The 24758-nt window shown below is 41.4% G+C and overlaps 1 protein-coding gene across 2 annotated transcripts; it reads left to right on the top strand.

Annotated features, from left to right (window-relative positions):
• Nucleotides 1-14152: 14152 nt before the first annotated feature.
• On the top strand, nucleotides 14153-22412 carry LOC147903584 (pyruvate decarboxylase 1-like). 2 transcript variants are annotated; one of them, XM_087372521.1, is made up of 8 exons: nucleotides 14153-14782; nucleotides 15113-15276; nucleotides 15399-15960; nucleotides 16052-16140; nucleotides 16413-16530; nucleotides 16658-16846; nucleotides 22030-22210; nucleotides 22301-22410. In XM_087372521.1, exons 1-7 carry the CDS (start codon nucleotides 14168-14170, stop codon nucleotides 22198-22200), a joined length of 1908 nt encoding a protein of 635 aa, XP_087228647.1. In that variant the 5' UTR covers nucleotides 14153-14167; the 3' UTR covers nucleotides 22201-22210; nucleotides 22301-22410. The 2 variants fall into 2 exon arrangements, with proteins under 2 accessions (XP_087228647.1, XP_087228646.1); XM_087372520.1 differs by having other exon boundaries at nucleotides 22030-22412.
• Nucleotides 22413-24758: the final 2346 nt, after the last annotated feature.

Consider the following 24758-nt stretch of genomic DNA (forward strand, 5'->3'; position numbering starts at 1 on the left):
TTCACAAGAGACAAAGAAGTTAAAGCTTCAAAAGCCACATTGATTCAACAAATGTGGAAAGGTCACACATGAAAACAAAAAATTTTACAAATGTTGTTTTCAAAAAGCAACGAAAAGGATGAAAACGAAAAAGGCAGATGACTAATTCTAAGCCTACGATCTACATGGGTGTGAAAGACACCAACCATGATCTGTATACAACTTACAACTATTATACTTGGAATTACCTATCTTGGCATTATTCCATGGTCTTTGTTGGAATTCGAAGACAATGATCTCCTCAATTGCTTCTTTATAACTTCTCACCTCCACATCGCCAATCCTTGCTCCTAGAGATGTTGTGAAGCATTGGTTTCGTTATGAATTTTCATAAGGATTACTTCGCCCCATATCTCCTACCCACATGTTTTTGCATGCATGGTGCTACCATCTCAATCAATCTTAGTTTTTTCATTTGAAGCATTGAGTGTAGCAATTTCTATACTCCGTTTTCATATGGAATATGCCTAAGATGATTGGACTTGGAATAAGCCCATTGGCATATGTCATGAGTGGTGACAAAGCTATTTGCTTGTTTGAACAAGGTGGGTCATTGTAATCTAAATGGAAGGACCCTGTGAGCAATAGCTATAAGAGTTGGTTGCTCTTTCTAATTGGTAGTTTGTACTTGTAAGGGCAATTGTAAAGGAGGTTGAGAATGGTGGACACCTTAGGTTAGTGACATTAGCATTGATGCAATGGCAAGAGACCTTTGCAATTAGCAGAAACTTAGGTGACATCTCATCCTTCATGGTGGTGGTATAACCATCTATCCAACCATGGCCTAATAACTAATTTATTAACAAAGCATCAAATAGATCATATTGTCATTGTGTCACATACCGCTCCTTCAAAATTTCCCCAATGGTGAATCCTGACTCCCCACCAACTTAGCTAGGTCTCGGTGTAATGCAGCTCTTCCTTTAGAATATTTCCTCACCTCATTCTCGAGGGGCATCAACTAGTAGCATAGTAAACAAGGTAGTCTAGGCACCCATATGGTTGTGCGAGGATGATTCCAATGGCATACCAAGACACATCTACATGCACATGGGAGATGCTATCCCTTCCGGGCCATTGAAGGATGGTTGTTGTGGTCCCTCACTCCTTAATGTTTATAGGTTGCAACTTGAGCCTTGATCCATTGGAGTTTTACCCAAACTTCATCTCCTTTTTAATAAGCCAAAGGTGTCTTTTCTCACCCCTCGGTTTCCTATGCCCAACTTAGTGTAAGTGAGTGCTTGGGCTGCCCTCTTTTGCAATCTTGAGGTGCTTTGCTAGGCTTCCTAAATCACTCAAAGCACAAAAATAGATGCCAATACTAAAACACTAACAATCGAGGTTTGTGTTGTGTAGGCGAAACTATATGAACGTGGGTGATTAAGGACTCAATTGAGATACAAGTATCATGTAGAATACAAGAAGTAACAATTCAGTAGTGCCAACCAATACTTGTATTAATTGATAAAGTCAATTGGATACAAACGGCCATAGCCATAGAACCAGCACTTAGATACTCACTCTCACTCTCGCCCACCTCAGCCCCGAGACACAAGACACTATGAGAATCGACAGCTCGACTCAATCCTTCTAGCCTATGCACAACAAGATATGACTAGAACTAGTACGGGAAAGAGCCTATTACAATGTGCTAGTATTTCTTATATACTAAACCTCAGACCTGTACTCGAGTGTTAAGCTATGACGCCTTCGTAACTTGTCCTTTCAAACTCATTAAACCACTTATTAGTATCGGCTCACTGATGTTCTTGGCCTTTGGAATGCACCACGTGGTTGTTGATGTCAGCCAAATCCTACTACTACTCACCTACATGCTCTTGGTCTGAGCTAGCCTAATGACCTAATCCAAATCACCGTGCTAATCGAGGGGTAACATTCACCTCGACTTTGCTACTTTTGTGTCCTCACAACTCTCAGGGTACTCATTCAACTCTCGAGGTACTCGTTCAAGTTGCTGCTCGAATGTTGGTGATCCCTAAAATTGAGAGTCGACTTCAAGGCCCAAAACTTAGGGCTTGGTTGCTATACTAGGGGCAGTCTAATGAGAGTTGGAGCAGAGGATGTGCATCAAGCTATACTAGGGACGGTCTAATGAGTGTTGGAGTAAAGGATGTGCGCCAAGCTATAAAGGTGCTGAGAAGCATTGCCTATCCCTTAGGCTCAAACTCTCTAGGCAAAGACGAGGGTGATGTAGGTGGGCCTAGTGGCCACAGGTGAAGACCATTGATGTCAATACGTGGTCACTCCAGGTAGCTGCACCATGCTTTGATCCATTGTTGTACCACCGAGTACAACTTTGTTCGATACCAAGTTGTCTCCTCAAAATTGCATGGTAACAATGCACATTAGATGGGAAATCCATCCACTTTTTGATTCAAGGCCTACATAGCATCAAAATGTGATTTGTGAGCCTTTGCTTACTCGACTGTGGCCATGACTTGATTGTAGATTTGAACCGTGGCAAAGGCTGTGATCTTTTCTTGCTCCACCTCCAACTCATGGGCAGATCTTCTTTGTTGTTCGTAGTTTACAACATGGCTTATCTCTATATAGAATTCTTGTCTTCTACTTGGGGATTTGCACTCGGGGCTTTGTCCATGGGTAGACTCATTGGACTCCTCAAAAGCTAGACTCTCCATCGATGACTGCTCAGGATCCTCTTGCCAGAAACTAAATTTTGCTTCTCTATTGAAGGCCTTAGGTCATCTTGGATCTTCTTCTACCTTATCCTCTCCATTGTAGGTGGCTCTTTCCTACCTCATCTTGGTCCCAGTGTTCATCCATTACTGGCTCAAAATCCATTGTAGCCTCTTGGTCATGCAAATTCTACCAACGTCTTCTGCCTCAGTGTTGGTGCTCTGCTTTCTTAGCTGTGTATATTCGTCTCCTTGCCAAATGTGTTTTAGACAATGTTTAGCACTTGAATGATGCGAAGGGCTACCAGGAACAATCCTCAATCCAAACATTAATTATCAAATAGGTCTGCAAAATTCTAAATTCATTAGATGGCACTTGGATATATCTTTTGAAATAATTTTCCAAACCACACAATTGCTGTAGTTGTGCTCCGGTCAGCATGTACTACTATTGTGAGAATCTATGCACTTAGTTCTATAGACCACTATGCTCAATCTACTCAATTTCCCACTCACACTTTCAGCACATCTATCCCTAGTAGGATCACCAAATGTTGGGATCTTTTTCTCATCCCTTGGTTTGACTGATAACTCTGTGCCCAACTTGGTGTGAGTGCTCAACTATATAAGAACATGCCCTATCTTGCAATCTTGAGGTTGCTTTGCTAGGCTTCCTAAATCACTCGAAGTGCAAAAATAATGCCAATAGTGAAACACTAACAATTGAGGTTTGTACTACGTGGGAAAAATCATATGAAGACGGGTGATTATGCACTCAATCAAGATACAAGTATTGCACACAATGCAAGAAGTAACAAATTTAGTAATGTAATCACACTCATATTAATTGATAAAGTGTGTTGAATACAAGCAGCTATAGGCACAGAACCAACCTGTTTTCAAGTGGGAAGAAAGGCCAATTGGTTGGGAAAAATATAGAGGAAAAGCATATATAGTTGAGGCTTGAGGCATGCAAAAATCTCATTGCTACTTAGATACTCACTCTCCCTCTCACTCGCTTCCACTCGGGACGTCATTGTGCTAACCACAGGTTAACAAAGTGCAATGGCTCGAGCAAAATCTTTAAGAAGCTTGTGATGAAAGCTGATAAAGTTGATAAAAATGAGCAAATTTTGTGTAGGTTTCTTTGCTCTAGCATCCACTCAATTGCTTTGATCTTGCAATGCTCAATCACTATCCCTTCTTGAGAGACAAGGTAATTGAGTAACATGCTAGACTTCACACAAAAGAGGCACTTAGCAGGATTTAATGAGATGCCTATTGAAGATTTTTTTCGAACATTGTAGGTGATTATTTTCATTCTATAAACACAAAATTCATTTAAATAGATAGCAAGGAATTCAATGAGATAATCCCTCAAGGTATTAACCATAAATCATTGGAACATAAAAGATGCATTTCATAATTTAAACAACATGACCTTGCAAGCATAGGTTCCCCCTTTTGTGATCAATCCATCTTTGTTTGATGATTGAGATCTGGTTGTATCAATTGTAGCCATCCATGAAGGAGTAATGCTTGTATTTTGATACTTGGTCCAACATCCAAATTGTATATGGAATAGGGAATGGATTTCATATAGTCTAGCATTTCATTTTTAGTAATCTCCATACATAGTTCAAGTTTTCCTTTCTTTTTTGAGACCACAAAAAATGGGAAACAGCCAATCAATTTTATCAATGGGATAAATAAAACATGCTTTGAATAGCTGATCTAGCTCACTTTTACCTATTTGGCATAATTTGGATTCATACAATAATGTTGTTGGTGTTCTGGTAGCTTTTCATTATGTATCAAAGGAATTTGATGTTGGTAAATCTTGGGGGCACGTCTCAAAGATATATGTAGTCCGATCCAAATATGTCTCTATACTCTAGGAAAAGATCTTTTATGTGTTGAAGCTGGACAGACAGGCAGGCAGCAGGAGGGGGGGGTCATGGACTTGCTTATTGAGAATTATGGTGTCATGTGCGTGACGGAGAATCATAGTAAAGTGGTATGAGGAAGAAAATATGGCATTAGTGTAGTTGGATTGTACTAGCATGATGGTGACATGTGGATCTTGGGATGAGGATGAGCTTGTACATTTGCCTATATAAGGGTAGTCTTCTAATGGAATAGCAATCATGTGCTTTTGGTCTACCTTTTCCTTTGTCATGGTCTTCATTTTTGACCCTCCATAGCCTTCCATCCTCAACATGTGGTATTAGAGGCACCTTGATCCTTTAGGTGACTATCCAAGTAGTTGCCATTAGCCTGTGCACTTCTCACTTGACTTTTGTTTTGCAAGAGGAGGATCTACCCATTAGCTTGTTGTTGCATTTTGTTCTATGAAGAATGATTTCCACTACTTTCAAAGTTGAACACACATGAAGCAAGAGTCGTCGCTATCCTGTTATTGTCAAAATTCCTGTGTTCTGTTATTCTCCTAGATAAAATTTTGTGCCATACGTTAAGTCTCATGGTTAGTTTGAGGCTTTCTAGAAAGTGAACTACCTATGCATGGTTGAGATTTTTTTGCTAAGTTGTGCGTGATTCCTATCTTTGTTGACAACCTTGCATATCTATGTTAAGGGTTGCCGCCAATCTCTACAATTATTCCAAACCCACAATGACTAGCTTAACAGCCCCTTAACAGTGGCTTGCACTACACTACTCGTTTGATCATCAAATGTTGGCTCAAGGAACATAACACAAGAATCACTCCAATCACTCATCTAATTCCATTTTTGGAAGAGTAAATGTTTGTCATCTATGCATTGAGTTCCACAAGCTTCCTAGAAGGTGAGAGAACGGAGCTCCGTATACATTGTCGTATTATAGTGGCAAATTTTATATTAGATCAAGCATGGTAGCATAAGACAAAATTTGTATCAGCTATGCCCTGAATTCTTTCATTGCATGTGTGGAAGTATCCTCTTATGAGAATGATCCACTTTCACCTAGCAACAATTTCTTTTTCATCACTCAAGGGTCTAAGTGTGAAGCTACAAGGCGAAACTTCTATGGAGATCTATCTTGAGAATGATTTGTAATTTTAGCGTCTATAGCCGCACAACATACACAAGATGCAGCCATTGATAACTAGGAGCTATGAGTCAAGCTTGATTAACCAATAAAAGGCCCTGCAAGCGAATAAAGGGCTCAAGCAGTGATTAAGCATTATAACCCATTTGTGAGCTATATGCATCGATGACGATTCTTCTTTTGGGTTCTTCTCTTCTTCAAGGTTTATCTTCTAAGGTTCTTAAGGTTGTTTAGAATGCAACACATGGCACACAACCACCTCTTGTGAAGCATTGTGCGTGTGTATGTGAACATATATGCCACAACATTCACCTTTTAAAGCCATATACCTTGCAATCCATTAGGTGCTTTTATGAGGTGCAAAAAGAAAACCCACTAACTTTTTTGAGATCTACACATCTATTCTATGCAAATTTTTAAATGAGGTAAACAATATCGAGTAGTACTCGACAAGACCCTCATGGGACACAAAATTTAATGTTGCAAAATTCAATGGGGATGGGTTCTCCACATGGCAAATTAAAACCATATACACCTTAATGAGAAAGGGATTATGGGAGATAATCGAACCAAGTGGGGAAATTGAGATCACACCAAGCACAACATAAAATCACAAGGCACTTGGCATAATAGCCCAAGGTCTAGGAGATAAGGTCATACATCACATTGTAGGAATCAAAGATGCAAAATTAGCATGGGAGGAACTCAAAAAGAATTTTTGAAGTGAGACTAAAATCTCAAAAGTGAATCTTCCAATGCAGAAAGAAGCAAATACAATGACGGCTCATATTAACAAATTCAAGGCATTAAAGCAACAATTGGCAGGAATAAAGAGAAGATGAAGCTGTTGCATTCCTTCTTAACAGTATTGACAAGCAGTCGTATGATACTCTTGTATCTACTTTTAAAAATGTTATTAAAAGTCTCAATGAAATTGAAGTAGCACTACTCAAGCATGAACTAAGAGTAAAGGACAAAATTCTCCCCACCACATCACATGCTCAAGTTTTCTATGTCAAAGGAGGAAGAAATAACTCATCACCACTGCCAGCATAACCCTTGTGGGAAACTTGGACATACCAAAAATAAATGTCACAACAAGCACAAACCAAAGTTGGAACGCACATTTTGTGGAAAGATTGTCCGTGAAGAAGAACAATGTTATCACAAAAAGAAGCAGTCAAGCTACATTGCATCCTAGGAAGGTCAGTCAGGATGAAGGAAAGATTGTTTAGCTAGTGTATTTTTCATCCCTTTTTTCTCTATGTAATCCACCCTTTGAGGCCATATGATGCACTCAAGGTGAAGAGCCAAAGTAGCTATAAGGCCAAAGTTTCCTAAACACACAAGGAGAAAAATGAGAGTGAAGCCATATGATGCACTCAAGGTGAAGAGCCAAAGTAGCTATAAGGCCAAAGTTTCCTAAACACACAAGGAGGGAAATGAGAGTGAAGATAAAGGTTGTAATCTTGCATCAGACCACCTTGCAATAGTTGTGTTGGCACCAAGGGGGTGTATTTAGAATTATGGTGCCATGGTGGACTAGAGTGAATGGTATGAGGATGAAAATGTGTGATTGGTGTAGTTGGATTGTACTAGCATGATGGTGACATGTGGATCTTGGGATGAGGATGAGCATGTACTTTTGCCTATATATAAGTGCAATCTTCTAATGGAATAGCAATCACTTGAGTTTGGTCTATCTTTTCCTTTTTCATGGTCTTCATTTTCGAGCCTCGGTAGCCTTCCATCCTCAACATTGCTTACCTTGATTGTGCAAGGTGCCTTCTCAATTCCCAGGTTGAGGCCTTGGACTAGCTTAGGAGGAATTTCTCAATCCTAGCCATCGTATAGTGGCTTGAGGTTTTGTAGTCTATGCGCCATTCTAGAATTCCATAAAATGTTTTAGCTAAAGGTTCTTTTGCTCGGCAATTTGCTTAGCTTGGTGGGCTTGCTTAAGCTCCAGTTATGACCAAGAACAAGTCAATTGCTCTCATTAGTAGAATGTTAAGCTCCACAAGGTGCATTCCCATAGCTTATGGGAACCAATCATCAATTTGAGCTCTTGTGGCTCATGGGGAATGGGGAACTAAGCCTTAGTGTCCTCAATGCGGGTGGTCATAATCTCTTTGCCTCAATCATGTGGGGCTTGGCACTTTTAACTAGGCTTGACCCAATACACATTTTTTCCATGACAGTAACAATCAAACTTACTATGTAGTAAAGACCCCAATGTTGATTAGCACATCAAATAACATCCTTGGGGATCTATTGGCCTTTGGTTAGCAATGCAAAATTGTAAGGATAAAGATTTCAAATTCTTTAGCTTTTTCAACTAGGTATTTGGAGATGATATTAACTCGCAATCCACCATCTACAATTACTCCTTGGATAATGGGTTTCTTGATTTTGATAATGATGATAGCCACGATTACCCTATCAATTATATTGGTGTGTCTATGACAAGGATTGTGGCCAGGGTATCCATTGTATTTGTGGTTAGGGTTCCCATAATCCATTTCTACAAGGTAGTTGGCAAAGAATGTTTGGCAATAGGGTGCTAATTGGAAAAACATTTCTATATTGATGTTGACCTTGAGATCTCAAAGGATCTGGCATGCTTTTGTGGTGTCATCTTTGTTTGGATCATCCTTTGTCTTCTATTGCATGCTAGGTGGTCTGATGCAAGGCTTCCTTACTAGTACATTCTAGATCAGAGGCTTATGGCTTGTCCATTTGGTGGCCTCAACATCTCTAGGAGCTATACTCTAGTTGTTCTTAGGGAGCCTCAATTACTAGAGCTTTGCCTTCAGGCCACAAACAACATAGGACGTTACCTTTATTTACTCCTTCCAATCAATTTCTTTTTCCCAAGGTTGTTCCCTTGGTTGCTTGTGGATGATTCCTTGCAATTAGGTTATTGTGTGAACTTGTGCCAATGGTGCTTCTGTCACCTTATTCGGCACTGTTGGACACTCCACAATAGGGTCCACTTCCAATGTCTCATTATTAGTGTGGAGGAGTCTCACATGCTCGGATATGCTTGGTCTCTTGGTGGACGTGCTCCTTGGGTTGGCCTTTCTCTTTGTTGGACACTTGTTGGCATTTTTTCTTGTTCTAGCACTTAGTGCTATTGTGGTAGTGATTAACACAAATTTCAAAATCTTTGCTACTCAAGCTCAGTGTGACCGGATCTTATGTAGTTGTTACACCAATTTTCATTTGGAGACTCTTCTTCCTCATGACTATCTTCTATCTTCTATCTTCCTTTTGGATTTGGGCTTGGTAGTGTATACATTCATGGTGTGTACAAGAAAAACATCATTATCTACGATTCCATTAGAGTGTGAGCATTTCCAAGAGGGTGTCAAAGGTCTTAGAGTGCCTAGAATTTATAGCACCTCTCGTAGTCAAGTTTGTCCATGTGTATTTGTATTCTACAGTTTCAAATTTCAAAATCCCTCATGCAAATTCAAGAACTCTTGTTTTCTTACCACAAGGGATTGAAATCAAAACATTGGATGCCATGGTGGCCATGTGTGCTTCTCCATCATTTCTTCCATATGCAAGTTTCAAGGCCTTAAGCCCTACTTCCTCTCTTTATAAGCTAGTTGATCTAAAACTCTCTATTATTTATTAACTTTACTTAAAATACAAAATGCTTAAATCTTTTAGCAACCCCAATGTAGCCATTATGCAAGAGAGCCACTCTTCCCTACACTTCCCAAAGTTGCAAGGATGCATATATTCTATGTTAGGTTTTCCACCCTCTACCCATTCATGGTGATGGTTCCATCTAATGCCCAAGCCATTTCTAAACCACTTAAATCTTTTAGCAACCCCAATGTAGCCATTATGCAAGAGAGCCACTCTTCCTCGCACTTCCCAAAGTTGCAAGGATTGGTTCTACAAAGTATCAAGATATGAAAAGCTCTTGCATAGTTAAAATGATGTTCCCATAGCAAGGAATCATGCATACCCTACCAATACCCTACTAATATTGCACATCTTGAATATGTGCTTCATTGTGATTTTTCTCTATCAATTTGAATCCATGTGATCCTTCCCTCTCAATCCTTCTTATAGCTTCTACGTCATGCCAATATTTTTTCATTGTTTTTGATAGCTACATGACATAGGAGGTATCATGTCATTTTTCTCAATGTAGCCATCATACCATCTTTCTCAACATTCAATGAGTTTTGCATTTTTGCATTCTACAAAGCTACTAATGAGAGTTGGAATTTTGGATTCTGAAGACTCGATATGTTTTATCATGCTATTTAACTTCATGTCTATTTTTGAGCCAGCGCATTGAAGCTTGTTTGGAGCATGTAGGCTAACTGAGTAGCTAGGACGTGCCAGATGGAAGTAGAAGCAAGCAGGCCATTGAGATGTCAAGCAAGAATTAAATTAATGACTCAAAATATTATTATCATGATGAAGAAGATGATTAAATTCCAACTAGCATGGTGAATGTGGATTGAATTGCACACTTGCATAAGTGTTGTTAGCTTTTAAATTGGTTGTGTGGTGGATGTAGGTCAATGAGGTGAGTGACATGGACCATCGGGCTCGAACACAATGGTGGAAAAACTGTGATTCACTATTATAAAAGTTAAAAATCAAATTAAGACGTCAATACAAACAACGATGTACATGGGCCATTATGTTAATATTGTACATTTGACCCATAGGAACACTATTTGGTCGTTGATTTTGACTAGGGGTAGTTAGCAGATGGATACTTGAATGAGTGCCAAATTAGTGGCAAAAGCCATGGGAGGAGCCACTAGAAGGGACATCCAAAAGAAGGAGGAGTGAAATTAAGGAAATTCTGGCGATCCGTGCATTGTAAAATTTTGAATTTATGGGATTGGAGGGTCCAATGGGTCTTAGTATTTGTGTTGACAATGTAGCTACATGTATGCGTAGATGCAGAAATGTATGTCCATGCGTGCATGCGCGCGCATGCGCGCACACACACACACAAACCATGTCCTAATTTTCCTTTTAAAAAGACTTCCCAAACTAGAGCATTCGTGTAAGGGTCAAAAAGATATCTAGAAATTTTTCCATGCTCATATAGATGCTAGTATATTTTCTAAGGGCATCATTATTAGCATCGGTATGTTCGCATATTGATGTTTGTTTCGGCTATTATATTGATGGATCGGTCTACTTGCTACCACAGATGCTAACACTAGTGAAACCCTTGCTTTTTAGAATATTTTGTAGCACAAGCTAGCATTGGAAGTCTCCTTGAACAATTAGTTGTTTCAAAAGGTTTAACGTTCTTTACTTTAAATTAAGTTACATGTCTTTTTATATTTCCACTTAAATGTAAGTAATAGAATTGCAACTTGGACAAGCCTAGTTGCTAAATGAAGCACATAGAGGGAGGATCTCTTGAAAGGGACTATTCTGTCCCTTGAGTAGTTAAATTTTTTGTTCTAGTAATGATGTGTATCTTATATCTCTTGAAGTGGCCTAATGGTGTGTTTCTTATATCTTTTGAAATGGTCTAATGGGGTCCCCTATGATGGGTATCTTGTAACTCTTAAAAGGGCCTATTATGTCCCTTGAGTCTTTTAAAAAATTTATTTTATTAATGATGTGTATCTTATATCTCTTCAAATGGCCCACATCCCTAAACTATATTTAAAAAAAAATGTATTAATTAGTAGAAGAGGCAAAAGGTTAGGTGCAAAAGGGTAAAGAGAAGGGGGCATCAAATAAATGGGTAGGGAGGGCAGAACAAGATAAGGTTGAAAAGGAACTACAAGATAAATTGATTCAATTGGAAACATAATGAGGGCATGTCTCTCTAAACTATATCCCATATATGAAACATAGGTTAGGTACACACCCTGTGATTATAAAGGTGATGGGGACAACCCACACTCACAAACAACACATAGTTTCAAACTAGACTTGAACACATACCCAAACATATATGCAAGTGGTTTAGTCATGTAAAGGTTTTATATGTAAGTATACATGTTGTTAGATGTAGTGAATATAACCGAAATATAACCAATAATTTATATCAGGGTGTGTACATTACTAAGAAATATGCAAAGATAGCACATGAGCTCATGTATTACTTTTTTAAATAACTTATGTAACAAAAGTTGTAATCATATATGAAAGGGATACAATTTCTATGACATTGTAGGGGAGATGGAGCATTGTAAACCATTAGATTTAGAGGATCTATGGCTAAGGTTGTGCAATGAGATTGAGGGCCCGAAAAACACAATAAAGGTGAGCAATTAGATGAATATTGCAATTGCACATTTCAAAAATGATTTATTGTGGCACTTGGACCCCCAAAGGATAATGGGGAGTGAATACTAATTTTTGAAAAGCTTTTGATTGATTTATTTACAAGCGATCCACGTCAAATAGGTTGAGTATGAATATTGTTTTGCATAATTGAAAATTCTTATCATTGAAATTGAGGGGTATGTATTCGTATTGCTTTGACATTTAATTAGAGGATAAGTAAGGAGGATGAATTGACACTAACATAGTGGGACCTTAGTTGCAAGGATTGCGTGCATTCAAAATCCTAGAGTGGATGGCTAAGCTAAAGGAGAAGTGAAGTAAATATTTTTATACTGACAAAAATAAAAATAAAACAAGGTGGCAAAACCAAGAGTAGTTGAGCTACCACTTAAATGCTTAAAAATGATTAATACTTAACATATCATTATTCATTAACCACTTTTTAAAGTGGGTCACAGCTTGACCAAAAGCAAAGGAAAAGAGGGCATCGGTTGAGATCAACGAAAAAAGCACCCACTTTCATAGACCCTTAGGAGGGGCAAAAAATATTTGCAGAGTGAGTGGAACGACAAAGAATGTTTGACCCGAGTGTTACATCTGAAACCACAATAGGCTAAGACAATATTTGATCACACAACATTTTTTCAGGCGACGATATTGGTCCATTCAGTAATAGCACTTGCACTTTCCGCATATGGTGTGTGCTATGTATTAGATAACTAGTGTCACATGTGAAGTGCAACAAGCTATTAAGCCAGTGCTTGCCCTAGTGTGTTGTTGAGACTGCAACATTACATTGAAACTGTAATAGGCTAAGCCAGTGTCACATGTGAAGTGCAATAGACTAAGCTAGTGTTTGCTCTAGTGTGTTGTGAGATTGCAACATTACATTAAAACTACAATAGGCTAAGCTAGTGTCATAGGGCCTTAGTACATGGATGGGGCTAGCATGGGTTTAGGACATTGGGAATCTTTTTGTCATCATTACTCCCATGTGGTCTAGGATGGGTTAAGGATCTACTTATTCTCCCATCTTGGACCATGGCCTCAAGACCCTAGCAGCGAGAATGGGATCCTCCTTTTTTAGGTGTTTGAAAGCAACGGATGATGACATATCTCCTTGTCTCCACTTCCTAAACACATGAAATGATGCCACTTGTCTTCTCCCACCTAATTCATCCCTAGTTCTTGTGAGTGTCAGGAGATGGTGGGAAGGGAAGAGGATAAAAATACAGTTGATCATGGTTGGGACCAAAATTTCCCATTCCCATAGTGTTTCCTCCCATCTGCAAAGACCTTAAAGTGAGTGTCACATGTGAAGTACAACAAGAGGTTCCCTAGGGTAGGAATCTATGGCGGAAATGGCCTTCCTAAAATCAGAAATCAGATTTGAAGCTATCGCAATCATCGAGTCATAATAGGGAGCTAATTTTTATTTTCGAACTTTTCCAAAAAATTGTGGAAGATAGAAATATATGAGTGCCAGTGCTTAAGTCAGGTGAGGGCCAGTACTAAGGCATTGTGTGTCCAAAAAATGGTGAAAGGAGAGCTTGACACATCATCTTTTTCTATGAAGAGCATTGGGTGGCACCTGTCTCCCTATTGGGGGGGTCGATGACATTTTAAAGGCACCCGCCTCTTTACTGGCCCCTTTACCCTAGTGTGTTGTGAGACTGGGGGCAAGAGTAGTGTTCATAGAAAACATTTTTCTCAACAAATCATAAAACTTGGGGTTTCAAATTTCGAAGGTTTTTCCCGAGAATTTGCAGTATTTTTTTTGCCCAAAATGCCTAAAATTTTGCAGATTTTATAAGACAGTGAAAATATGTTTTACGGGTGAGAATGAAAATGCTGGAGGTTCATTGTATATAGTTGTGCTGGTTTTCTGTGAACATTGGGCGGCAAGAGTGTGGTGTGGGAAGGGGGGGCTAGTAGTTTTGAAAGGCCCGGGGTTTTCTCACAAGACACTTATTACAAAATGGTGAACTTTGGACGAATAGTTTGGAAAGCCCCCGGGTTCTAACAAGGAAATGATTAATAAAAAATGGTGAAAGTCGTGTTCTCCATCGCCACCTTTTTCATTCATTCAACGTTCATCTTCCTTCTGAGCTCCACCTCCATCAACTGTTTCGATGGAGCACCCTCGTCTCCATGGCTGGTCTCTCGCCCAGAAACGACCTCTGCGCGACCACCGCACCATCCCCAGATCGTTCCCTCCTTCCTCCCACACCCCCCCCTTAGCAGAATTCGCTCTCCATCGCATTTCAGACACTTCCAATCCCACCTCCCACGACAGTTCCAGCCCCCACCTCCACTACCCCTTCTCCCGCATCCACACTGCCTCCTCCTCCTCCCTCGGTCAACACCTCGCTCTTCGCCTCCTCGAAATCGGCGTCCACGACGTCTTTGCCGTGCCTGGAGACTTCAACCTCGTCCTTCTCGACCACCTCCTCGCCGAGCCATCCTTGCGCGTGATTGGATGCTGCAATGAGCTCAATGCTGGCTACGCCGCAGATGGCTATGCGCGAGCCCGAGGAGTGGGTGCCTGCGTCGTCACCTTTACTGTGGGCGGCCTCAGCGTGATCAATGCGATTGCTGGGGCTTACAGTGAGAACCTCCCAATAATTTGCATAGTCGGCGGCCCAAACTCGAATGACCACGGAACGAATCGGATACTACATCATACGATAGGCCTTCCAGATTTCAGTCAGGAATTCAATTGCTTCCAGCAGGTCACTTGCCACCAGGTCCGTGAGCGCCTATCCTCTGTTCCGCTATGATGGTCTGACTGTTTTAATTACAAGAGCTTGAAGTGTAATAATCACGATCAACAAACAAAGCTGTGTTCAGACAATCCCAGCGCTATATTCTGTATCGGGTTCGTTTGGATCGAGAGCTGATTAAAGAGCTGATCGATGTCTGAGGCAGAGTGCACATATATTCGAGGGCAATATTATGGACTCGATTAGCGCTCATTTTTTGTTAAAGTTTGAAGCGGAGAGCTCTCTTTATAAACATTCTCGGAATGGTTTCAGTACAAACTTCAAAATCTAACTGATCTATGCATTGCGAAGCAGGCGGTGGTGCATGACCTTGATAATGCCCATGAGCTCATTGACAGCGCTATTTCTACAGCCTTGAGGGAGAGCAAGCCGGTATATATCAGTGTTAGCTGTAACTTGGCAGGGCTCCCTCATCCTAATTTCAGCAAGGAACTTGTTCCCTATGCTCTCACACCAAGGTAAATCAACATAAGCAGAAGAGTTTACCTGTAACCTTCTTCATCCATTCATGAACAATAGTGGAGTCTTCTCAATCGTGTTGATCTAATTATGCCGCTGTATCATGTCTTTGTCAAAGCAGTGTCAGCAATCAACAAAGTCTGGAGGCAGCAGTAGATATGGCAGCAGACTTTTTGAATATGGCAGTAAAACCTGTTTTAGTGGGCGGCTCAAAATTGCGAGCGGCTAAGGCAGCAGGTTCCTTTCTAGAGCTGGCCGATGCATCTGGTTATGCTGTTGCAGTGATGCCATCAGCTAAAGGGCTGTTCCCAGAGACGCATACGCGCTTTATAGGCACTTACTGGGGTGCTGTTAGTTCCCCTTTTTGCTTGGAGATAGTCGAGTCTGCAGATACTTATTTGTTTGCTGGTCCAATCTTTAATGACTACAGTTCAGTGGGTTACTCGTTACTGTTCAAAAGAGAAAATGCTATAATCGTGGAGCCTGAACGAGTTTCGGTTGGAAATGGCCCAGCATTTGGTAGTGTTTGCATGAAGGATTTCCTAAAGGCCCTCTCAAAGAAGGTGAAGAAAAATACGACAGCACATGATAACTTCAAACGCATATTTGTTTCACCCGGTGTTCCTCTCAGGGGGTCCCCAGGAGATCCATTGAGAGTGAACGTGCTGTTTAGCCACATCCAGGTGGGCAGGACAAAAAAGCGTGCAAGGCATTGAAAGTTTAGGGACAATGATCTAATTCTCACACGTTGCACAACATTTTGATGCTTTGCAGAGCATGTTGAATAGCAGCACTGTGGTAATAGCTGAAACTGGAGACTCCTGGTTTAATTGTCAGAAGTTGAAGCTGCCCGAAGGATGTAGGTGAGTCAAATCTTAATGTTGTATATTCAAAGAGAGATATCTAGAGTTGAACCGTCAATTTTCATATTGTACACTACCTAAGAACATACGAGGCCCTGCAATGGGATATTCACCAAGCGCAAGCATTGTCAACTTACGCCAAATTGGATCTTAATATGCTGTCCAAATTTTCTGCATACAGAATGTTTCAATAAAATATTTGAAAGAGTCTCTTTAAGAATGATATCCCTGCAAAAAGATCGTAATATCACAATTGCCATGTGGTTTTGCAGTTACGAATTTCAAATGCAATATGGATCTATAGGCTGGTCTGTGGGAGCTGTTTTGGGCTATGCCCAAGCCAGCCCACAGAAGCGTGTGATAGCATGCATTGGAGATGGGAGCTTTCAGGTTGGTGCTTTGCTTATGCTTTTCATACTACCCCCTTCCTCGCTACCCTCGGTCCCCTCTTTTCAACACAAAACATGCTACTGTTTCAAACAAGAATATTTTTAACGAGTGTTGAACTTGTGAGCAGGTTACAGCCCAAGATGTGTCAACGATGATCACATGTGGCCATAAAAATATTATTTTTCTAATAAATAATGGAGGATACACCATTGAAGTGGAGATCCACGATGGACCTTATAATATCATTAAAAACTGGAACTACACTGCTTTGGTCGACGCTTTCCACAACAAGGAGGGGAAATGTTGGACTGTGAAGGTAATTTCTCTTCCTGATAAGACATCTAGTTACAGCAAGTTTAACCCGGAGCAGCGATCTACACTTGCTATGCAGTTAGTCAAAGTACACAATAGCTTGCTCTTATGTAAGAGAGCATATTTGAACTGCCCCGTGTGGAAGGGTTGCACTTGTGTGTCAAGGAGAAGGGGAGGGGGTGTTGGGGGGGGGGATCTGCGTTTGGGTTGTTTACAGTCCACACCCATATTTTCAGGAGAGCAATTCTACAAGGTCAGAACCATGGTATGCCACAGCACCCTAGATGGAACCAAATTGTGCTTTTCACATGTTCCTCCTACGATGTTGTGATAGATATTGTGGTGATCACTGTACTGACACTATGCACCACCAACGTCAGGTGTTGGAGATTAAGAGTCTTTGTATGAACAGTAGGTAGTTGAGGTCGGGAGGGAATGCCACAAGACAGTTGTAAAGAGTTACCAGCACATCACTATGTGGGCAGTTTCTGATGATGATCTGAAGGTTAGGATATTTTATGGGTTCATCGAGACTACTCCTAGGTTTGAGGTGGCATTAAGTATCCTCATGTATAAAGGGAAGGATACAGTACCAGATAAGCCATATCAGAATGGGAGCGGTAATTGGAATGGGACAGAGGGACACCATGCATTGCCAGCCACATGCCATGTTGCCTCCATTGCAGTTATAGGCAAATGTTGGACAGGAAAATAGAACCTATGCTCTTCTTCCATGCTGTCACCTTTATCATGCAAAGAAAGTATAGCAAAAAAAAGGGAACACTCATCATGTTCCCAATGCACGGAATGCAATCCTCTGATACATAGTCTATTGCTTTGTGGACTTCTCGACACATTTCTGTCATGCGCATCCACAAGCCCGTGGACATACTGGACTGCCATGCAGGCAGCCAGATCAGCAACAGCCATGCAGGCACCACGTGGATTGCCACGCAGGCAGCCACATCAGCAGGCTGCCACATGGACTGCCACGCAGACAGCAAACAGTAGCATGCATAGGAGCAGTCGTAGGCAATGCAGGAGCTGCCTTGGGGCAGTGATGACATCAGCACTTCCAAATGGAATGGTCGGGGTGCCACGTCAGTAGGTCGGTGCAGCAGACTAATGCAGTTGGTTTAGGCAGCCCTCCAATCGGTTATTTCCCGGGACCAAGGGGGCCTATAAAAGGCAGCCCCTTGGTCCCTCATTCTTCATCCAGTCTTGGGCCTTCTAGTGCTCAGCAGAGGCAGCCAAGAGCCCTAGCAGCAGACTAGCCGAGTAGCCCTTGGCCTGCAAAGATCATCAGTGAGGATTCACCTCCTCTCTACAGTGTCTATTCTAGTACTTTTGTAGTGAGGGTTTCATCCCTTCATACAGTTGTATTCAGCCCTTTGGGCATTCATTATATATTTCCTCTTCGGAGACCTGCTATATTCTCTCCCTCTGATTCTCACTCACACATCCACAGCGTCACTTGTGTATTGAGTGCATCATGTATTAGTTCAGTTAGTGTTGAGCAGGAGAGGGAGTGAGTCAGTCTATCTCCCACTACATTGGTATCAAAGCTTCAGTTTTCTTTCCTGAGATAGGGAGGGCCAGTTTAGGGACAACCCCCATTGTTTATGGTCTAGACAAGATCCGATAAGGACACCATGAGCGCTAGTGAGTAGTCCAAAACAAGGGATCGGGTTCCAACCCCCCACCACCAGAGAATCCTACAGATACTTCCATGTCTACCATGACAACCATGTTGCAGGCTATGATGCAGATGCAACAACAATAGTATAAGGCTCTCTTACCCGCATGACCCCCAGCTTCAGGAAATGCGGGACGATCGTGAGCAGGCCTCCAGTGAGCACACACGATTGGGAAGCCAAGGAACTCCGGGACCGCGAGGCTTAGGACGTCAAGGAGCTCTGAGAACGTACCGCTTGAGAAGAGAAGGAAGACCGGACCATACTACTTGAGAAGAGAAGGAAGAACGGGACCGGCAGCTCCTCATTTCTCTACTCCGACCAACAGGAGGGAGAAAAAGGAGAGACTTCCACCTTCAGTCAAGCCTTCCTTTCTGAGGAAGCTCAGCTTCACAAGGTAAGTGGTAAGCAAGGACCCTTAGCATTGATTTCGTGGCTTAATCAGTTCAAAAGTTATTTTTTAGCGATGCCTACGAATGACAACGAGCGGTGCATCCTAGAATCCATGCGCCTGACAGGCAAGGCGACCACTTGGTGGGTCAAGTGGCAGAAAGACCACTATGATGCAGACGAGGATACACCTCTTTGCAGTTGGATGAAATTCGTGAAAGATCTCCGATCATGGTTCCTGCCACCCCAGTACTTGAACAGGCTCCAGAGTCAGTTCTACGAGCTAAGCTAGGGGGACACTGAGTTCATGAATCATTATGCCAATAAATTCACTCAGGTGTTCACAGAGTTGTAGCTGGATGACAATCAGAAGCTGAGCAAATTCCTTCATGGGCTGCGATCAGACATCCAGTGGGATGTTCGAGACATCCAATGGTAAGTTCGTAGTTTTCGGCCATGGGAGTATGAGTGTGCATACGAGCTTGCTCGGAATTTTGAGCTCCTGCCTAGTGGTACATCTATAGTTTTCGGCCATGGAACTATGAGTGTGCATACGAGCTTGGTCAGAAATTTGAGCTCATGCATAAGGGTCAAGGACCCAAAATGGTCAACTGTAAGAAGCCCAAGGATTTCGCCACTCTTGATGGAGGGAAGAAAGCCGACACAGGGCAACAAAAGAAAAATTGGACGGCGAAAGACAACAACGGCAATGGAGGATACTTGGATGCAGCAGCCTGAGCTACCTATGCCAAAGAAAACCGCTGCTTCTGCCACAAGCAGGGGCAGCAAGATTGCCCACATTTTAAGAAGCAGCAAGCAGATGGAGCCACGTCAAGTGGTTCTTCTATAGCTTTGACTCTTGGCAACACGACCTCATTGGTCATAGAGGAGATCAAAGATCAGCAGGAGAGGGACTCTCAATAGTTTTCCACTATATTACAGTTCTACGGCGAGATCGACAGCTAGGAAGACCTTATTCTCGTAGATTCAGGGAGTTCTGAAGAAATTATTTCTATCAGCGATCTAGGTTGACTCTCACCTCCTCAGATATCATCGCCTTGAATGGGGCATCCATAGGACAATAGGCAGAGAGCAACAAGGTGGCCTCAATAGCCCAACTCAAGCCGCGGACATCATCTTGGGAGCCTGATGGTGGCACGAGTTCGAAGTTTGTCCAAACTATCAGAACCAGGGTTTGGACCTTGAAATTCTAGATCACGGGGGTAAGTTCATTGCTTGGCTAAAGAACACTTTGCCTCACCCTTTGATTTCCGTAATCTAGATGGTACGTGAGATCTATAAGGGAGTAGAGGCATACATTGTCTACGTCAACGCAAACAGTACAGAAGTTCCAGCCACAGACCCCTGAGCAGAAGCTTTGGCTTCAGCAGTACCAAGACATTTTCCTCACATCGAGCCCTCGTCCAGCCTTACCACCAAGTCGGCCAGAGGACTATCGAATTGAGCTTTGGCTTGCATCATCACCCCCCAACAAGCATCCTTACCGTCTTAGCAAGACAATGGAGGAGTAGCTTGAGCAATAGTTAGAGGAGTTGTTATGTAGTGGCTTCATCCGCCTTAGAAATTCACCGTGTGCAGCTCTGATCCTTTTCATCAAGAAGAAGGATAACTTAGCTCTGATGTTTGTGGATTACCACGCACTGAACAAGCTGACCATCAAGAGCATTCCCAAAGCCGAGGAATACATCTTGGAGCACCTGAATGGAGCCAAGATGTTCTCAAAGATTGATCTGAAGAGTGGGTACCATCAGATCTGGATATAAGCTAGCATGAGTTCGTGGGGATGCCCTTCAGTCTCACAGGGGCATTTGCTTCCTTCTACCATATGATGCTTTAGACATTCAAACCGGTCAGAGTGTCTTTGTGTTTCTCGACAACATTATGATTTTCTCAAAGGATCCAGTGCAGCATGTGAAGCACGTTCAGCAGGTTCTTCAACTTGGGAAGAACAACCAGTTGTAGATTAACACCAAGGAAAGCAGTTTTTTCTTGGAAGAGGTACATTTCCTCTTAGGAGGCCCGCTATATTCTCTCCCTCTGATGCTCTCACTCACACATCTACAGCATCACTTGTGTATGGAGTGCATCATCTATTAGTTCAGTTAGTGTTGAGCAGGAAAGGGAGCGAGTCAGTCTATCTCCCACTACAATTTCAATACATGTACTGTTTTTATGCAAGGAACAAGCTACCCCTAGTAGTATGGACTGGTTAAGAAGCAGCTAACAATTTGTGGTTCTACAAGTTTTCATGACCAAGGAATCTGCATGTAAAAGCATCCTGTATACTGCCTTTTGGCCCTTTACCCAGCATTTCTTAACGTTTCTTTTTTGTGTCTTTTCATGAAAGCAACAAACACGCACCCTCTAGTATGAACTGGTTAGGAGCATGAGACTGCTTGCTAGTTGAAGGGCAGTCATTACACTTCCAGTGATGTCAGTCAGCACCAAGGATTGAACCATGTCCTGCTTCCTCAGTAACACGGGGATTATACAAACCCTTTTGTCTATTAACGATCACTCTTATCTACAGGAGACTTCACTTCTGAGTGTGCACGTTCATGAGTTTGCAAGCATGGAGTCGCAAAGATGAAGGATAGGCAGTACATTTCTGTTTCCTGCTTAGAATACTACTCTCTGGCCTTGCCACATTTGCCCACCCTTCCTCCTAGTTTCCAAGAGAGCAAGATCAGGTGGGCAGAACCTATTTCTGTTTTCTTACTTCGACTTACCATGGCTAAGAGGTATACTACACTCTGACTGGGCCACTTTTGGCCACCCTTCCTCATGCTTCTCACTACACTCTGACTGGGCCACTTTTAGCCACCCTTCTCCCATTTCGAGATCTTGTTCTCTTGAAAAGCATGAGGAGGCCAATATGAGTGCAGTATCAGACACACTATATATACATATATGTATGTGTGTGTGTACAGACATACATGCTTATGATCATGACTATGATTGCTTGTATGTCTAGTTGGGGATTAACAAGTCTTCTATTGCTTAACATTGGTTGCTTGAACATGCTCTTTTTTTGTGTGATATGGATGTTGTTTAATAAATTGTTAAATTTGGCTTGATGAAGGTGAAAACTGAAGAGGAACTTATAGAAGCTATTGCAGCAGCTCAAGGAGATAAGAAAGACTGCCTCTGTTTCATAGAGTGCATGTTACACAAGGATGATACCAGTAAAGAGTTGTTAGAATGGGGTTCACGTGTTTCTGCAGCAAACAGCAGGCCTCCAAACCCACAATAAATATGAACAGGTTTGACAATTGTATGGTATTATTAAGTCGTTATAGCTAATTTCCTATTGCCAGTGCCACCATTTCAACGCAAAAAATTTGCTCGTGCAGTGTTGGCTAGCTCATCCTTTTATTCCAGGAAGACGGTGCTCGCTTAGAAGTCACCTCATTAGCTTGCAGGCTAATGATGCTTGTTTTGAATTGGTCTTCGCTATGGTTTATTCTCCACGTCATGTTCTTTTTTGCCTATGAGTTCAACACAAGGCATTCTACATAAATACACCTTCTACCATCATTTTTCTATAGAAATGAGTCCATGGATGCACGACCAAGCACACCCTGGTCCCCCTTTAAAAGACTGAACAGACGGGAGACAAATCCGCGTCGCAACCACATGCCAGGCACCTACACGTGCAACTAATATCTAGAGGGCTGGCAAATAAAAAGAAGAGACGAACCAACCGTAAGAAGGCAATTAGGTATGCAACTGAAACAAAGCACCTAAAGCAAAACACGACTTCGAAGTAATTTTTATGCTATCCAAATTGTTTGGGAGACCAAATGCATTCACATGAAACCTAATTGATGTGTGTGTTTTAAAAGGTATGGTGTTTCAAAGCTTCCTTAAAGTTTGGAGGTTCCTTGAGCATCCCTAGAGGTCAACACCTTTTGCTTTGGATGTGTGTCGTTCTCCTTAATCCCCTTTTGCTCCTTTCTTGAATTATTTTTGCTCTATATCTATTCGACATGGGTGCCTTATGTTTCAAGTTTTTAAAAAAAAAGAGCGCTCCTAAACAAAAATAGCAAAAAGAGCATATGTGGCAAAGGATTCACAATTAGGAATGGATTGCAATACCATTTGCCTTCTTGAAGGTAAGAATAGAAGGAAGAGTAAAAACTCTCTCTCCTTGTCCCTGTGAAGTTGTTAGATGGTCCAATACGGTAGCCTTAAATTTCTTTATTTTCCCATTTCTTTCTTGCCCCAAAAAACTTAGATTCCAAGTTAAAAGGAGGTTGTGTCCATTTGAGCCTTGGATCCTCGCAAATGTTTTCGTGAACAAAATTTGACAGTTGTTGGAGATGGTTGTATGAGCTCTTAGGTTGAGGAAGTTGGCTTTGGCCTCAGTCTTGTCTCTTACCTTCATGGTGAAGCGATAATTTAATTGATTCTCCACCTTTGATTGCTTTTTATGAAATGTATTTTTGATTTATGAATTTGTAGAGAAGCCTTAGAGTGCCTATAATTCATGATCTTTAATCACTTTGCCATGTTGCCACAAAAGTATCACCCAATTCACTTGTACACTTGCTATATAGAGTACATTATATGCTTACTATATAGAGTATTGCCCAATTCCTTTGTTAGAGAAAAAATACATTTCTTTCATCCTCATCCATTTGTTGGCATAGATGTTAAAGAGTCTTTTCAACTAGCATCCATCATCAATCTATTGGCATAGATGTAATGGTCTATCCCAATTGAGAGTGGGTAATGCATTTAACAATGTGAAAGTTTAAGACTCTTGAATTCTTAAGCTGATTTGGTTTGCGTGGGCAATTGATCATCTAGACAATCTTGGTAGATGCACTGACACCTGCACTTGAGCATTGATTTCTACATTGACATTTAACATCTATTCCTTTGATGCTGCACATTCTTGCTCCTCTCTTGCTCTAGTTCTTGAACTTGGTATTTGTAGTCTTTGACACTTTTTTTAAGATCCCTATGCTGCATGTAAGTGGTGTTTCACAAATTCAACCATTGGTAGTAGATCTTGATAGCCTATTAGTGGCAACAATGGTCTCTCACTATCTTCTTCCATAGTTCTATTCCCCCTTCTATGGGCATCTAGTTAGGTGATTTTGGATGCACTTTGTCTTACATCATTAGTTTGTTGCCCTACATCTATTTAGGTGATTTTGGATGCACTTTGTATTACATCACCAGTTTGTCACCCTACATGAAAAGTCAAAACTATAATGGTTTGGCATGTCCACTAATGCATCTTCTCCATATCTTGCCCATCATGTAGGTAGCCATCCACATAAGTCTTGAAGTTAGGAACCCTTGTAAGAAGAAATGGTGAGGTGAGGATGATATAGATTTTTTGAATATATCCATTCAATATGGAAAAGTGAATTTTCGGCCCACTCGCAATCTCTTAGAGAACCTACTGAACATTGCATTAATATCCTCATGTGTTTTACCTACCCTCAAGAAGCCTAATTAAATAACCTCGAAAACACCCCTTGTAAATAAGTATCTAATCTTTTTCTTTGATGCACAATTATCTATTCTTTGGCAACTTATGAAATGGGGTTTCAATAGTAGCATTTCCATCTAAAGAGGGGTTTTCATGTTGATGTGATGCAATGGGATCCCTGCATGATGTGGTTGTAGCTTCGATAATGAAAGTAGTCACGGCACCCATGGTAAACATTGAGCCACCTCCAAATCTCATTTATGATTGTGTTATCTACAATTTCACACAAGCCACCCATATTGGAATCATAGCAATCAATGGAGAAAACTTGCTACATCAATTCCAATGACATTTTGAACATTGAT

Source organism: Dipteris shenzhenensis, chromosome 3 (assembly GCF_047967505.1).
Source record: "Dipteris shenzhenensis isolate YYH24624 ecotype China chromosome 3, Dip_SZ_1.0, whole genome shotgun sequence".
NCBI lineage: Eukaryota > Viridiplantae > Streptophyta > Polypodiopsida > Gleicheniales > Dipteridaceae > Dipteris > Dipteris shenzhenensis.

Coding starts and splice junctions, on each gene's coding strand:
- LOC147903584 (XM_087372520.1), top strand. CDS start 14,168: ATGGAGCACCCTCGTCTCCATGGCTGGTCTCTCGCCCAGAAACGACCT. Junction 15,277..15,398: donor CCCTATGCTCTCACACCAAG/GTAAATCAACAT, acceptor TTGTCAAAGCAG/TGTCAGCAATCAACAAAGTC. Junction 16,141..16,412: donor AAGCTGCCCGAAGGATGTAG/GTGAGTCAAATC, acceptor GTGGTTTTGCAG/TTACGAATTTCAAATGCAAT.